Source organism: Haliotis rufescens, unplaced genomic scaffold (genome assembly GCF_023055435.1).
Source record: "Haliotis rufescens isolate VD_foot unplaced genomic scaffold, xgHalRufe1.0.p SCAF_9, whole genome shotgun sequence".
Lineage (NCBI taxonomy): Eukaryota > Metazoa > Mollusca > Gastropoda > Lepetellida > Haliotidae > Haliotis > Haliotis rufescens.
This window is the reverse complement of record NW_025964383.1, coordinates 10,325,888-10,343,034: the sequence shown is the minus strand read 5'-3', so window position 1 is coordinate 10,343,034 and position 17,147 is coordinate 10,325,888. Positions and strand designations below refer to the sequence as shown.

The window sequence follows — 17,147 nt, the reverse complement described above, 5'->3', positions numbered from 1 at the left end:
TGGTGGGTATGATGCCCCCCCCTTCAAAACAAGAACAGACTGAAGAAAATTATAAGATAAGGAGAAATGATTGCCGGATGTGTATTTGACAAGCTTGACGTTAATACGAAAAGAATGTTGTTAATTTTGCCTCAAGAATTTTAGACGATCCATCTCACTAAACAGTGATTAAGATGATTACATATACACGAGTATGAGCGTCAGACTTGATATATTCAGTTTTTAAATGAAAGAGGAACTTCAATCCCTACCATTCCTTACCGTGTACTTATGCTATCAGAAGAACTTGGATTCCTTGTCCTCATTCGGCAATTATCGCGAAACGCTATGACGTAATCAGTTGTATCGTAACGGCATAGGATTCCAGCGTGACGTCATAGCCTAACTGATTCACATCTGTCAAAGTTCACATAAAGAGCCGGTCCTACTGAAAATGAAAAACTTTCGTTTTCTAAAATACCGATAAAAAATATGTTTTCAGATGTTCAGGTTTTCTTAAGTATTCGATGCCCGAAAATCTTAACATTTAAACCGCCGTGTGTTCTACATCACATACCCTGACATCGAATACTCAATAACACTCGTGAATAGGAAAACACATACATTTTAACACGTATAAGCCAACTACCTCCCATTTGCTCCATGGTGACATCACATATGACGCAAACATTTAGGAAATACACATATCTAAAAGTAGATGGGACATGCGTATTGCCTCGGAGGTAATTGCACTGTTGGAAGGATACGTATGGTACGCTTACTGCGATGACAAATCTGAAAATAACGTTATTCATGATAAGCTGTACGATTTGTTGAAAATCATAAACAAGGGCTTTCTGTGTGTGCATATCCTCAACTGACCCCTGCGATGCTGTCTGATCAATAATTAACCCCAGCAATGTGTACACATAGTATTCACAGTTGCTCACACCCCAATCAGGGAAACACTCTTTAGTGTGCAAAATTCAGCTTGAAAAGCTGGAAACGTCACGGGAAAAGGGCACATGTTATGCTTAATACACACATTTCAGACGGAACTTGTTTATCTATATTTGTCTCTGGCACAGAGTAATTGACGGTGCTATACAATAAAACAGTGTTGTGTTGTGCGTATGAACAGGGCTTATGAGCCAATCAATTTGACTCACGTGAGGAACTGACACGGAGCGCCGCGCTACACGCTATTTGCAAATTAGCAAGAAGGAAATTTCCCTACATGCTGACACTGGCGTATTTACTCATAAATTCGGATCAGTACATACCATCGACAGCTCAACATGGCCACGAAATTACGTGCAATTGTGTCAGGCAATATGACCCGACATCGAAAGGCAAGCGACATCGAAGTCACAATCACTTCTCCAAAGGACAAAGTTCGCTGCATTTTTAAATCCCTGGAAACCTATCTCCGGGTGTTTGGGCTTTACTGCGAAGCATGTAACTTCAAGAAAACGGTATCACGAAAACGACTATTGAGGGTAGCAATATCAGTTTCCAACATCAACAGCTTTGTGTTCTTTGTGTGTGCCTGGAGTAATGAAGTACGTTTGATTCCAATGCTGCTGGAGGACTGGGAACATGGTTACAAGATGATGTTGATACTACTGATGATACTCACCTACGTGTGTTCCTCATGGGGATTCACCTGCCTCATGCTGCTTAACCAAAAACATTATCCGGCAATCTCAAGGAGCCTTGAGCTCATTACCACTGTGCCAACATTTCCACTGGTGCTGCAACAGTTTACACTGTTCGTGAACCTCTGTATAGCAATTTCAGTAGTATTCCCTATATATTCCCTCCTGTCCGTGTTTCAGGACGGACATGAACCAACTTTAATGACCACGATCAGACTTGCTCCTTCAGAACCGCGCACAACACTGCGGGAGGTTTTGAAATACGTGTATGCCTACTTTACTATTTTGGCTTTCATACATGCTGTCCTTTATTCAGTGTTTCTGAGTGTTGTGTGTTATATACTGAAGAGAGAGTTTGAGGATATATGCGAGAGACTGCAGACTCTGGCTGCGGATGGAGATGACTCATGGAAGGATGGCGAGATGGAGATACTACGCTTACAACACGACAAGGTGTGCCAGGCTACAAGAACGGCAGATCGTGTCATCTCGTATCTTGTGTTTGGAATATTCCTGGCGGCAACGCTTCTGGTGTGTTTCTGTATTTCCTGCTTAATTCATGGTTTTTATCCAAATGAAGGGATTCCTATTCTCATTGCTTTCTCAGTCTCGACATTTGGCCAGGCTGTCATCACGGCAGTGTACGGAGTTATGCTGAATCATCAGGTGAGAGTTCAAATGGTGGAACGTTCATTAATTCTTTAATTAATATCGTAACGGGATCGGGTGGTCAGGCTCGCTGACTTGGTTGATGCATGTCATCGATCCCAATTGCGTGAATCGATGCTTATAATGTCAATCACTCGATTGTCTTTCAGACCGCCATCATATAGCTGGAATATTGCAGAGTGCTGCGTTAAGCAACAAACAAAGTCTATTATTCAGGTAAAACCTGACTGTGGCGACTTAAGACTTGATATAAATTAGAATTGGGTAAGACACGGGTCATCCCTTCAAACAGTGCTGAAATCTGCAATCAAGTTTTCACCTTTGTTTCTTTCAATGGTAGTTGTAAACGTACACTGTTTCATCTGTCATTGCTCTGCTGTTCCATTTGTGGGAGAAGCCAGCTATCCTTTTTGTTTTGCAGACCATTCAATTGTATTCAAACTTCCGTATATGTGATAAAGCAAGAAGTCACCTATCAGTCATATAACTTATTTCTTACAAAGACTCGATTATTTACAGACCGCCGTCATATAGCTGTAATATTGCTGAGTGCTGTCTTAAACAAGAAACGAACCAACCAACCCAATACTGTAATGAAGACATTTGGAGATGTGTTGCTGATACTCAAGTTCCAAATTATATTTCTCGTTAGTATGTAGAACCCGCTTCTAATATCCTGGACGTTGGTATATCCACAGGGGTATTAACTTTTATATCTTTAATGTATTATTATGTTCATCCGTAACATTAAGCAGGAAAATCGGGGTCTCCCTCTATGCAGTGTTATTTGTGCATTGTTCATCTGGGTAGTAGATAACGCTTTGGCTTTTCACGACGAAAGATTCAGTTCTTAAGAACTTAATATCCGACGGACAGTCTATCTCAGGACTAGCAGTCCCGTGCAAGAACACCAAGTGTCCAACGTCTGAGGACATTCAGTCGCAGGTAACAAAGGCCTTGGACGTCCAGTCCTGAGGATTAATGTCAAAGGCTAGGAAGTAACGTCATATCAGTTTTAATTTTGTTTTCCGTTCCAGTACGTTCACCTTTTGCGAACTCATGATACAATCACTATTTGATAGTGATTCATAAACACATGCTTGTGATGCAGCTGGAATCATACATTAGATTCTCATTTAAAGTAGAGATTTCTTATGGATATGGAAAGGGCGTTGTCGAATTTAAATCGGGGGTACCCTTTTGAATTAAACGTTGGTTCGCAGCGATCCATATTTGGGATCGATCACAATGCAAAGCCCATCTTCAATTTCTCAATGCAATATTGTCTAAAACAATATTATGCAAGAACGGCATGAAGCCTCACATCCGCACACAGAAGTAGAAACGGCCTTCATGCCCGCTCATGTAACAGCCAATTATCGACCAGAGCCAAAAAATAAACAAAGTTTTCTGAAATGACAATAGGACATATCGATTGTAACAGTACTTCACAAGGGAAGTCTGCCTATACACCCGATCGATACCTATCAAATATTTGAACCTCTTACAATCGAGAAATATTAACACATTGTCAAACAGTAACATGCATTTGCTACACAACAGCTAATGTACTCTCGAATGTTTACATGTTTGCAAAACTTTTGACATGTACACAATGTACACAACTATGTTTACATAATTATGTGCGAGGTCCAATTGATCTAATGTGCCGTTTTTCGCTGTTCCGAGAAACACCGTGAGCCAGAATACAGTGGTCGCTGGTTCCACGACTAGTCAGAATATGACTGTCCATGAACTGTCAACATCATCTGGTTCCTAGGCTCCATCAGTGTCTAAGACCACATGCCAACACCCCTTGGCATGGCTGACATATTGTTAACTGCGTTCTCAACCATTCTCACCCACAATAACGTCATAGTTTTCTGTAAATGGCACAGTTTAAACGTAGAATCAGTTTGTTTGTATCATACCTGAGGTTTTAAGATGCCATGTGTAATACCTCATCAAGTCGTAACACGTTCCTCAGATATTGAACAAATTAACTGAAAGGGAACAGCATAACATGGTGATGAGAAAGTATATATTTGTAAGAAATAAGTTTTAGGATTGATAAAAACAATAGAGATAGATGACTTCTCGCTTTATCACATATACGGAAGTTAGAATACAACTGAATGAATGGTCTGCAAAACAAAAAGGATAGCTGGCTTCTCCCACAAACGGAACAGCAGAGCAATGAAAGATGAAACAGTGTGCGTTTACAACTACCATTGAAAGAAACAAAGGTGAAGATTTGATTGCAGATTTCAGCACTGTTTGAGGGGATGACCTGTGTCTTACCCAATTCTAATTTATTTATATTAAGTCGTCACAGGTTTTATCTGAATAATATACTTTGTTTGTTGCTTAACGCAGCACTCTGCAATATTCCAGCTATATGATGGCGGTCTGAAAGACAATCGAGTGATTGACACTATAAGCATCGATTCACGCAATTGGGACACGATGACATGCATCAAACCAAGTCAACGAGCCTGACCACCCGATCCCGCTAGTCGCCTCTTATGACAAGCATAGTCGCCTTTTACGGCACGAATGGGTTGCTGAAGACCTATTCTACCCCGGATCTTCACGGGTCCAATAGACTTTGACTTGAAAGGACGATACCTAGCTTCGAATAGAAATATGACCAGTAGAATATCAATTCAGAGGAAGTGCAGTCAACAATAAGACAAATGCCTAAAAATATGGGACACGTGTATTTGTCATAGATCTGGAAATAAATCCGTTATTTATAACAGTACCGTTGCTTCACTAGTGTACATTTTAAATATGTTTTGTGGTTTCAGGCTCATCGCCCCCATGCTATTCTACCGAGGATCGGTGTAGCCAAACTGACCCAAGAGGACTATCGCAGCGTGAGTAGAAGCATTGTCTTACTTACCTTTCATGCATAAACGAAGAACATGTTATCTGTAATGACAGGAATTAAATACCCCAGCGATTTCATTGAGTTTACAATTTCTTTTAGCGGTAGCGAGAACTAAGATCTGATTTTAATGAGATTGTGATGCAACTGAAATGTTGTTCAAGGCGGGGATTACCAATCTTACTCACTCACTCATTCTCCATAATTCGTATATTATTGCTTTAACTTATTAACGATGAAACTATTTCAGCTTTCACTGTTCCTTGGCCAGGTATCTGGGCGAAGTATTGGCATAACGGTCATGGGGTTATTTACAATCAACAGGCCAGCAATTATCACAGTAAGTTTCCCTGACTATTTGTACAAGCTACTCATATACACATAAGATTCAAATGTTAATTGTATTGTGTATTGGGATGGTAAATATCCTGTTATAGGGATGGGGCGGTGGGGTTGCCTGGTGCTTAAAGCGTTCTATCGTCACGCCGAAGACCCAGGTTCGTTTCCCAACATGGGTACAATGTGTGAAGCCCATTTCTAGTGCTCCCGCAGTGATATTACTGGGCTATTTCATTGCTAAATTCGACGTAAAACTATGCTTACTCACTCACTGTGATAAAGATAAACAGTGTGTTCAGCGAGTCTTAGAGAAAACACACTAACGTCTTAACCTATTGAACTATGACCAATTGAATCGTCAAAAACATTATCATCTCTAACAAACGGTACCAACACATTGCTTGTTAACCAGAAAAGTGTGATTTAATATATTACGACACAAAGTCATTGATCAGTTTGTTTTGGTTCAACTGATTTGAGCGGCATAAATATAAGCGGAAGTGGGAATGATCGTGGTATCTTAGTTAAATTATGTCATTCAAGTTGTCCTTCATAATCAGTCCCCCCGATGTGGATCTGTGGACATTAAACTTCATCTGTTGTGTCCCAGTAATTTGTCAATATATCCGTTCATCTCCGACAGAAAAGGCCAACATCGTGTGCCATGTTTGTAAATACTGAAAGAAGTGCAGTCTGACCCTTGTTTTCTTGCAAATATATCTGTAAATGCCCCTCGTTTGTATCCATTCATTTAATCCCGCCCAGAAACAGCCATTAAATGATAGAAAGCATATTCTATTTCTCCGTATTGCTGCGTGTATTGCTGTGTTTGTGTGCCAGTACGAAAGATGCAGAGACTTATGTGTACGGTATGAATACACTAAGTCAACAAGCGTTTTTCCCTGTCATACTGGTTGGTACGGGTGGCCTAGTCGTATAAGGCGTCGCAAAGATGTGCAGTGTTGCATCCCTTGGTCACGCCATAAACCCATGATGGTGGGTTCGAATCCCCCCGAATATGTTTCAATATTTGTCAGCACTGTACCCATCTTCCTGGATTTCATTAAAGTGGTACACGCCGCTGACTGCATCACTTCGGGCTTTCCTCCCACATTAAGCTGAAATGCCGTGATGTAACTGGAATACTGTTAAAAGCAGCGTTAAACCTAACCCACTCTATGAAACGAAGTCATATATACCCAACTAGAGGCAGGCCACTTCCCTCTAGAGTAACCAATGAGCCATGGTATGGTACAGGCAGACCATAGGTCATATTGATTCGGATACTATCTAGGATTCGAACTGGAAACTGGTCCAGTTATGAACCACTGTTTATCAGTAACATTCCTTCTAGTGTAAGACAACTTGTACATTACAAATATCAGATATACCGTTTGTTGAGCAGCGTTGATGACGAAGACACTTTTGATTCCCCGATGACATGTATTAAGTATACGTTTAAATTTACCGAACATCGAAACTGTGTCAAAGCAGAAGTGGAAGTGTTTATTAATGTAAGGTATATAATTGTGTCATCATGTCTGATGGTTTATTTAGGTATAAAAACTTGTGCTTCCAGTGTAATTCCCATTCGTCGTAATTCCTAGCCGCTTCCAGGCCGGATATAATATATTGATGGCTAATCTGCAAACAGATGACGGCGATGAATCCTTCTCACACTCTCGGGTGACAGAGCAGCGTGGTGATGCTTGTGTGTGATTTATGCGCGTGCCATTTCTCCTACTTTCCGCATAGAGTTTTACCGACAGGGAATATTTTGGCAGACAGGCATTGATTTACCATGGCCAAACCTTATTAGTCACCGTCGTGTATTGGCAGACCTTGGTCACAGCGTTAAAACATAATATGAATTGATGAAGGTTCTGTTGTACATCACTTCACGTACAATATGATCGCTATTCCGTCCAGAGGTAGTCGACGTTATTTGTTTTAAAATACAGACATCGATCCATACAAAATGGCTGGTAGGTTTATGGCTGGAACATCGAAGTGTGCTTCAACGGTACTGTTGAACATTTTGTAAAATACATGCTATATTTCGCGTAAACTTTGTACCCTGAGATTTTCTTACCTGTAGCCTACATTAATAATCTACTTACACCTCGATGATTATCAGTGGAGAAAAAACGTTGAGTGTCCCGCTCCAAGACACTGGACTTACAAGCAGAACATCGCGAACTTCCCGCAGGTCTCGATGCTACAAAGGCAAACGGAACATACACGAACTCCTGTGAGTGAGTGAGTGAGTGAGTTGGGTTTAACGCCGCTTTTAATAGTATTCCAGTTATATCGCGGCGTGTCAGCTTAATGTGGGAGGAAAGCCCGAAGTGATGCAGGTTCTCAGACGTTTACCACTTCGGTGAAACCCACGAGCACGGGTATGGTGCTGACAAACCTAGAAACATAATCGGGGCGAACCGGGATTCGAACCCACAATCATAGGTTTCTGGCGTACACAAGGGATGCAACTCTGCACAGCGGATCGCGGTGCCTTAGACGACTGGGCCACCCGTGCCCCATACACGAACTCCTGTAGAACCAGGGTTACATTTTAGTTACAAGTCATGGTACTTATTACACAGTTCAGCTCATGTGAGGGTATCGTACCCGCCTATCCTATATTTGTGAATATATCGGATGGGTAATATTTGTCAGCAACATCAGTGTTCTTGACTTTCACCAAATCTGTATACGTTTAAGACCTGCATCACTTCAGGTTCAGTCTCACAATCAAAATGATGTTAAAAGCAGCGTACAAAACAAACTCACTCACTCACACTAATGATGTTATCACTGTTTCTATTTCGTTTTTATCGTTTTTTTCACAGATCATAGGAACCATCATCGCCTATGCTGTTGTCATACAACAACTCAGCGTCAACAAAGTCAGGGTCACGGACTCCATGCCAAATGTTACCGTTAGCTCCAACGTTATACTCGACAGTGTCAGACACTAGTATTTCCTTTCTAATATAGTGAGGTTCGTTCATGACGTGAATCAATACAACTTTAATGTTCATGCTGACACACAAACATCGATTACCGCAATGTTTCAACGGGGTCGATGATCTGGATTGATTCTAATTTTATACTTATGTAATGTCGCAAAAAATAGGCGGTGGCACAGGGTCGTTTGAGGCGTCGCAATTCGCTCTGCACGGTTGAATCACTTGACACGCCAGAAACCTATGATCGCGCGCGGGAAACCCAGTTCGCCCTGTTTATGTTTCTAGATCTGTCCCGTGTTCATGGGTTTCACAAAAGTGGTAATCGTCTGAGACCTATTCACTTCGGGCTTCACTCACTCACTCAGAAATAGACACGTAACATTCTCCACATGATTGTGTGATGTCGCAACAGAGTCGACAAAAGACGTGACAGAATGTATAGGCTCGTGAGTGAGTGAATATGCTTTTACGCCGCTTTTAGCACTAATCCAGCAATATCACTGTAGGAGACACCAGAAATGGGCTCCGCATATATTACCCATTTGGGGGATCGAACCGGGTCTATGGCGTGATGAGCGAATGTTTTAACACTGGGCTACCCAACCGCCCCTAAATACTCGTGTACTGTTTCAGGCATCTATTTAATCGTGACACTCTTCTATGCTCGTGTCCTGTCCCAAATGTGTCCAAGAGACAGCAATTGAACCTCTGACACAAGTGGAGATTGTAAGACATGTTACAAAGGTTATAAGATTTTTATCTCTTACTGGTGAGTGTTTATAAACGCCCATTCGTCAATAATCATCCGTGTAGATATTTCAAGGTTTTTTACTTTATGATCATTCTGACATGTGTGAAGTTTTGAATGACAGTGGATTCGTGGAGTCGGTAATGGCGTTTAACACGATCAAAAAGACAATCTAAGAAGAAAAAGATGATCGGAAAAGAGGGAGAAATGAAGAAAGTTGTGAAAGAGAGAAGAGGTACAAGGCTGAGACGGTCGGACACCGCGGGTGAAAACACAGTCACGCCAAACCAACATTGCCGACATACATACAGTTCAAATTCAATCAAAGGCAGCGAAGACGTCGAAGGTATGTTCTCGCTACTTATGAGGGAAATGACCATCATGTGATGATACCTTTATCAGAGGATGTCGAACTTCGAGACAAATTTAGAAACAAAGCTGTCGGAGAGAAAAGTCAAACGAGAGATTAGTTCTGTTCGTGAGGAAATCGACCCTCATTTCGAAGCATTTGAGAGAAAGGTACAAGACTTCCAAAAGACACACTCAGATGTCATAAAAGTGAGAAAAGTGGATAATTCACTATTGACAAACCTTTTGTTATAAAGAACCTGAATTTTCACACAGTCGATGATACGGATTCTCGTTTGCCAAAGAACAAGATAGTGACGCTTCTGCGCGACGGTCGGAACCTTGGTGAAGTAACCGCCGACAAGGTTGAAATGAAAAGGCCTAGAGGTAAATACCTAGGTTTAGTCATAGCAAGTCTTGGTTCCTTGGAAGCTTAATCCGAAGTTATGAAGGCTCAATCTACGCTGAAATACTCTCGTAAATACAAGGATATTTATAATGAACATTGCACAAGGCCTGAAGAGAGAATCAATGATACCAACAGTGAACATTGATCAGAGACACAGGGAAAGATAACGCATACACAGTTAACCGAGAAGGATACATCACAAAACGCAACACATCGACGACGCGTCCTTAGGGAGTCCCGGCTTGGTTTATGGAATGTTGGCAGGTGGTCTCTTAAAGATGTAAATAATAGTCAATTTAGGGAGAATGTTGCAAAATTTGATTATGATATGACATTATTTTTGTTTGTGTGTGAAACACTTTTAAGAAAACGTAAAAAGCTCGATTTGGAAGATTACGACTGGTTTGGAAATAACAGACCAATTTACATTCAGAGGCAAGGCGATGATCTGGGGAGTGGGGATATTTGTAAAGAAGTATATTACACAGAACTATAAGGTCGAGGTTTTGGACAGTGATCATGAAGGTGTTCTCTGGCTGGTGTAGACAGTGGACAAGCAGAAGACAGTCTATGTTTAGGAGTGGGCTACCTTCGTCCTATTGGCTCGTCAAGATCTTGTGACCAGGAAGCTTATTTGATTCACTGATGGAATAGACTTGAATATTAGAATTTGGGTAAAATAGTTCGAACTTGAGACTAATGTCGGAGACATTTATAAGTGGAGATAACGTTAAACCCAGACATATGTTGGATGAATCTACGAATTCAGCAGGATACATGTGTTGGGTGTATTGCTTGGAGATGACTCAGCTAATTGGTACACTTCGCATTGGAATGATAAGGGTAATGTAAATGAAAATAAGTTACGTACTTACAGAAAATATAAGTGTGCACCTTCCGTTGATTTATATGTTAAAAATATTATGTATAGAGACCACTGCCGTATTTTACCCAAGCTTAGATGTGGAATTGTACCTTTGGTTGTTGAGACCGGTAGATATTCCAAGCCTCCTATACCACTATCGGAGAGGTTATGTAGATATTGCGATTATGATTTGGAAGAAGATGAATGTCGCTTTTTAGCTCAATGCAGTTTTATGACGATCTACGGTATGATTTATATTGTGCAGCTCAAGAAAACAACCAAAATGTGAAGAGAGGTCTATTTGCTTATTATAATAATGAATTCAAACGTTTTGCAAAAATTGCTTGCCGCAACGCTTTTAAAATATTTAAGTGAGTGAGTGAGTGAGTTTGGTTTTACGCCGCTTTTAGCAATATTCCAGCAATATCACGGCGGGGGACACCAGAAATGGGCTTCACACATTGTACCCATGTCGGGAATCGAACCCGGGTCTTCGGCGTGACGAGCGAACGCTTGAACCACTAGGCTACCCGACCGCCCCAAAATATTTAAGAGACGACAATTGTCGCCATGATTATTAAGCTACCTCTTCATCTACCCTTTCTGTTTTATTCGTTATTAAATCGAGTTTGTTATTGTTGCCTGTGAGTCTTCTGAATTCAAAGCTAAATTTCCCACCTCTCACATTACATGTATATATTCTGTTTTTATTGTATAGAGCCTACGTCTGGCTGCACGCGCTCCGTGCACCTTTTGTCTTATTTTGGATTAATTTTATATTGTACATGTTTTGCGTGTGACACTTTAATTAACATTTTACTACTACTACTACTACTACTACTACTACTACTACTACTACTACTACTACTACAACTTCCTCCGTCGGACGGGGACGGTGGGGTAGCCAAGAGGTTAAAGCGTTCGCTCGTCACGCCGCAGACCCGGGTTCTATTACCCACATGGGCACAATGTCTGAAGCCCATTTCTGGTGTCCCCGCTGTGCTATTGCTGGAATATTGCTAAAAGCAGCGTAAAACCATTACTCACTCGCTCACTCTCTCTGTCTGATAATATGTTGTAACACGATCGTCAGAATTGTACCTAATACCAAACTTTTGATGTATAGGAATCATGACCACGTGGCCTCCAGTACCGTAGTGATCACCGAAGTGTGTCCTCTGGGATCACAAAGAAGGACGTGGAAAGAACTCTCAAAACCTCTATTGTTGATAGTGACACGTTGATACCTAGCTTTAAGTCACATTCTACTTTATCTGTTCTTTCGTATATTTGTTTTATAATTATGTCATAATTGAAAAAAACCATGTACTTCTATATTCAAACGCATAGCATGCACATGCAGTAAATGCCGGTTAGACAAGAAATTCATGCAATGTGGGCTACCTTCACACCATATATCACGTACTCTTTCTGAAGTAGATACAACATTTAGGAGGTTTACAACATGTAGTCTTATTACATGCGTTTTTGTTTGTAACATAACAAACCCACAACAACAAAAATTAAATAATGTACTTTGAACTTGAAGGTGCACGTCTCCGAACAAAGAATTGTCTGTTTGGTGGCACAACAGAGTTGTTTCCCTTGGGTTGGCGCGCCATTTGAATCTACAAATCTATGCATGTTCATCACCGGTATCTATATGTGTCCGCAGTTATAGTTGTAAGCAATGCTTTATGTATTGGACGTATTGTTTCTGAATAAAATAAATTTCAGTCCATACTTTTCATCCTACTCTGTCTCCATAGTTGTGATGAATAAATGAAATTTCGACAGAAATTTGACCGTGAATAACGACAGCCACATGTGTAGAAATCAGCTTTCGAAACAAATACGGAGCGACATTCTCAACTCAAGTATAAACGTCATCTCTATCTACTCTGTCATTATGTTATGAGGACATGTATTGTCATCTAGGATATCCCTCTTGCTTGACCACCTGATGACACCCGTACTTATGATTTCTATGATTAACAACTGACTGTACAAGACGAGGACTCTACCTTCACGGGATATCACCAATTGGAAGCGCAAACGCCATAGACCACCAAACGTCTTCTCGATCTCGATCAAGATCAGCTCCGCCCGGACAATTTCACGTTGAATGTTTTTTTATCAGTCGTCGCAGAATCTAAAAGGTAATAGGTCAACATTCACTGGGGTTATAAGTAACAATTTCTCCCGATGTATCACGATAGCTTCGTCAGTAACTCGTTATTTTATTTTATAAGAGTGTATTTTATTGTTCGCATTAACCAAGACAATTGATCATAAATGTATGATGTGTCGCAATTGTCGATATTGGAAGACAGTATTTATGATAAATTTACCAACAAGTGACCAATAAGTATGACCACAAAAATTATTACATTTTGTTTTCCGCATGTTGAAAGTCCTGCTTTATCGTGAGACATCTCCACATCAGGGAGCAGATATTCCCGCGAAGAAGCGATGCTGTATCGCACACGTGTATGCAAGTGATACTTGCCAATACATCCCATGTTTTGAATAATGTATAAGAATGGAAATTCACGGAGAACATCAATAAAATTCCATTGCGATTGTGTTTATGTTTGCATAGTAGTTACAGCATATCACATCTTGATTCAATTTTCATAAATGCGCCCAAACATGTTTCGTATGAATTACGTGGAATACAAATTTGTGAGGTAGCCCTCTTTATTACTGATAACAGAGACGAAGATCGATGGTGAGTTCATTGCTAACGAAGCTATATTGGGACAAGTGGGTTCAGGTTATCGGAACTATAATAGAGACCTAACAATCAAGGATGACCGATGGTATACTTGAACGACGGGGACGTGATGCAAGCCTTCTATGCACCAAGGCAAGAATGGCTTGGGGACGAGAGCAATGTTCGCAGGTCAGCAAACTGGCACACGAGGTAATCGCGTGTTATTTGTTTCGGAACAATACAGTGGATGCCAATCAATAACCACCCAACAATGTTTACGTAAGACCCAACAAGAAATACATTGACTCAATCGAAGACTTAACAACAATTTTACCGGAACTGTATAAGTTACGACGCGAATAATTCATGTTTGTTCGTTTAACATTAATGGTGCGTATCACGTGTACAAGCAATCAAACCGTGAATTGAAAATCAAATCAAGCAACGTTCAGCTCCCAACCCTTCAGATTAATTTAACGCTTTTGGTTTCTGTCACGATGGCAAAGCAGGTCGATAAAATACCTCAATCAAGTAAGAATGTCAGAACATGCTTTGCTACAATGATGCATTGGAACCCAACAGCTTCGGCTTTGCTCTAAAGATTGTGAATGTTTATTCAATACTGCTGACATCTGACATATACTTCCGTGTATTGAGTCGGGTCTGTCTTGGCATCATGTATTACATCATCATGAGTACCCTCACGGTGCCCTACCAGTATTGACTTGCACCTGACAATGTACAAAGGTGTCCTATGCTGAACCGCGAATAACGTCATGACCAAATGCACGTTCATAAAATTCAACTTTTTAAGAAAATGACGGCCTACGTGGTCTAGTGGTATAGCATCCGCCCGGAGAGTGAAAGGTCCGGGGTTCGATCCCCGGCCGCGTCATACCAAAATACGTTAAAATATGGTATTTGTTGTTACCCTGTCTGGCGCTCGGCATAAAGGGGCTAAAACAAGGACTGGTCGGCTCGGAGTCAGTATATTGTGTCTGAGTTGGGTATTCATGTTAAACTGCGGCATGGTATCTCAGTGAGCTAGCACTATAAATCGACATCAGTCCGGACTAGTACAAGCAGCCACACAAACACACACACGCACATGCACGTCGCTATATAAGCGCAATAATCTTGGACGCGACGTTAAACCCCATTTAACCTCACCTTTTAAGATACTGAACAAAGATAACGGGACCAGTTCTCCCAGGGCTGCGCGAATATTAGTTCTTTGCCAACACAGAAAGGTTTAAGGCCTTAAACTGATATTTTACGTTGATACGATTTTTGAGGAATGTTATACCAGTTTCATAAAATCCGTTCTTTTAGTTGTCCAATTTATCTAAATCTGATGTGACATCATCGTACGAGTCCAAATGGGTCCTGCCCAGAGCTTTATTCCTGCTTGGGAACAGATCTAGATGATCTTCCAGATGAAGATCTAATGGAGTCAGATAGGAGAATAGGTTGTTGCTGAATCAGTACAAAGCCACCCTTGTGGATTGCAGCCACGACTGCCATAACATTGCGTTTTAAGTGACTGATATGTTTGTTGTTTAACGTTTAACTCAGCAATATTCACGGCAGTCTGTACATAATCGAATCTGGACCAGACAATCCAGTGATTGATATCAAGAGCATCGATTGAGAACACGCAGTTGGGATACGATGACATGCATCAAGTCAGCGAGCCTGACTACCCGTTCCCGTCTGTCCCCTCTTGCGACAAGGATAGTCGCCTTTTACGGCAGGCAGTGATTCCTCAAGACCTATTCTAACCCGGATTATGGGTGTATATGATACAATGATTAGTGTTAGTTGACTTGGTGATATGAATTAAAATGATTCCCACAAACCTTATAATGGAGCACGTCCAGAGGAGATCACATACATTTTTAACGCGTGTCTCTCTTCCCGTATGGATACGGCAATGATTTCACTCGATCCTGTCAGTCGCCTTTCACGGCAAGCATGGAAGACCTATTCTAGTCCGGGTTTGTGAACAGGGGCACTGTCCTGATGGAAGTGTTCACCTTCTATCAGCTGCAGTTTCCCCACTTAACAGAAACAAAATTCGCTCTTATGCATTTTGTTTCTAAGTGAGGATCAGAACTTATCAATCAACAATGGTAGCGATCCACACGGGGGATGTGATTAGATCCAGAATGAATACAAATATTTTAGAATTTCAAAATATACCAAATAATAACATCATCGGTCCTTGAATGTTAGGGAAAGTTGAGGGAGTGGGTATGCTTTATGACCAAGTCAGAAATAGTCCCGCTAGGTGACAGTGGCCTGTCTACATCGCCCCCGGGACATACAAATCAGTGGATGATGGCATGAGCAACGCTTTTCTCAGTCGTTGCCCAATATTATGACACACAAACTACTAGATCATACATTGTAACCAACGATCCCCATATAGCTGCCTGGACTTGCCCCGGCACGTGATGGCATGGAATCTAGGGGTATGATACTGAGATCTTCTTTGACAACGAGTATTGCATTCCTCTTTTCGGATGCTTGTCTTTTTTTGTTAGATTTTAAAAGGTGTTTAAATGAATTATTGTCCTTGTGTGAACTATACCCGGTGTATACTGTGAAACACAATTTCAAAAGTGTGTTTTATTTTAAATAAAATAACTAGTGAATTTCTATCGAGATCTGTTCGTTAATTTCTTGTGCCGAAGTCAAGGGTTCAGGATATTTTATGAACGTTTGAGTATTGTAATAAAGAACTTCTAAGGGACGCAACTCTTCAAGACTAAGACCAGACAGCTGTTCTGCGAGCAGTGCATACTCATTTCATGTATCACGTATAAGCTAAAAGTGATATGCAAAGACCACGGATAATGGTTACATGCAGCGTTTAATGAGATACAAATACAATTGGCCTCCACTGTCGGGGTATTTGTTGGAGCGAAGCATTAAGACATTTTCAGAAAGTCCTATATTTGCACAAGTGTTTCAACATTTTTCTCAGATTATAAGCCTATGGTTAATTGATGGAATAGCCTTGTTTGAAAACTTGATTGATAGGCATTACTTAGAAGTTGACGGGTGACAAGTTAGACATAATTTTATGGATAGCAACTTCTTTAATACAAAGGTAACGCCGGTAACCGACATCAGCGTCACGGGAGACCAGCGGTTTTCATCACATCTACTTCTGTAAATGGGTACCCGGTAGAAATAACTGCCTCAGCGCGGTGAGCCCAAGCTGTAAAAGTTGCATAACTCCCAGGGAGAACGATTTACATAATTTATGCGCATTTTATCCAATGCTGCAGTTATCTTTCAATACCGAGAAGAACTCCTGTTTGTTAGTTCAGCGCCACATGGATTATACTTTTAGGGGAGTTCTGTTCAAAATAGGCCGAAGGGCGGCCTAAAACCAGATTGCTGCAAAGTTTGTCCTGGTTGATGGTGTGTCATCGCCCTCATGCTATCGACCATTGGTCTGTCCTCCGCCCCATAAGTTTAATTGTGCTGACAACAGAGTACAACAACAGTTCAATACATTGCAGTTATTTGATTTTATTTAAAAGATA

General features: G+C 40.9%; 1 protein-coding gene across 1 annotated transcript; it reads left to right on the top strand.

The window, feature by feature from the left end:
- The first annotated feature begins 1,209 nt into the window (after window positions 1-1,209).
- On the top strand, window positions 1,210-5,224 carry LOC124127943. Its single transcript, XM_048391083.1, has 2 exons — window positions 1,210-2,303; window positions 5,117-5,224. Exons 1-2 carry the CDS (start codon window positions 1,278-1,280, stop codon window positions 5,222-5,224), a joined length of 1,134 nt encoding a protein of 377 aa, XP_048247040.1. The 5' UTR covers window positions 1,210-1,277.
- The last annotated feature ends 11,923 nt before the right edge of the window (window positions 5,225-17,147 follow it).

Excerpts from the sequence above, each read along its gene's own strand:
- LOC124127943 (XM_048391083.1), top strand. The coding sequence starts at position 1,278 with ATGGCCACGAAATTACGTGCAATTGTGTCAGGCAATATGACCCGACAT. Across the intron at positions 2,304-5,116 it reads GAGTTATGCTGAATCATCAG|GCTCATCGCCCCCATGCTAT; the intron begins GTGAGAGTTCAA and ends TTGTGGTTTCAG.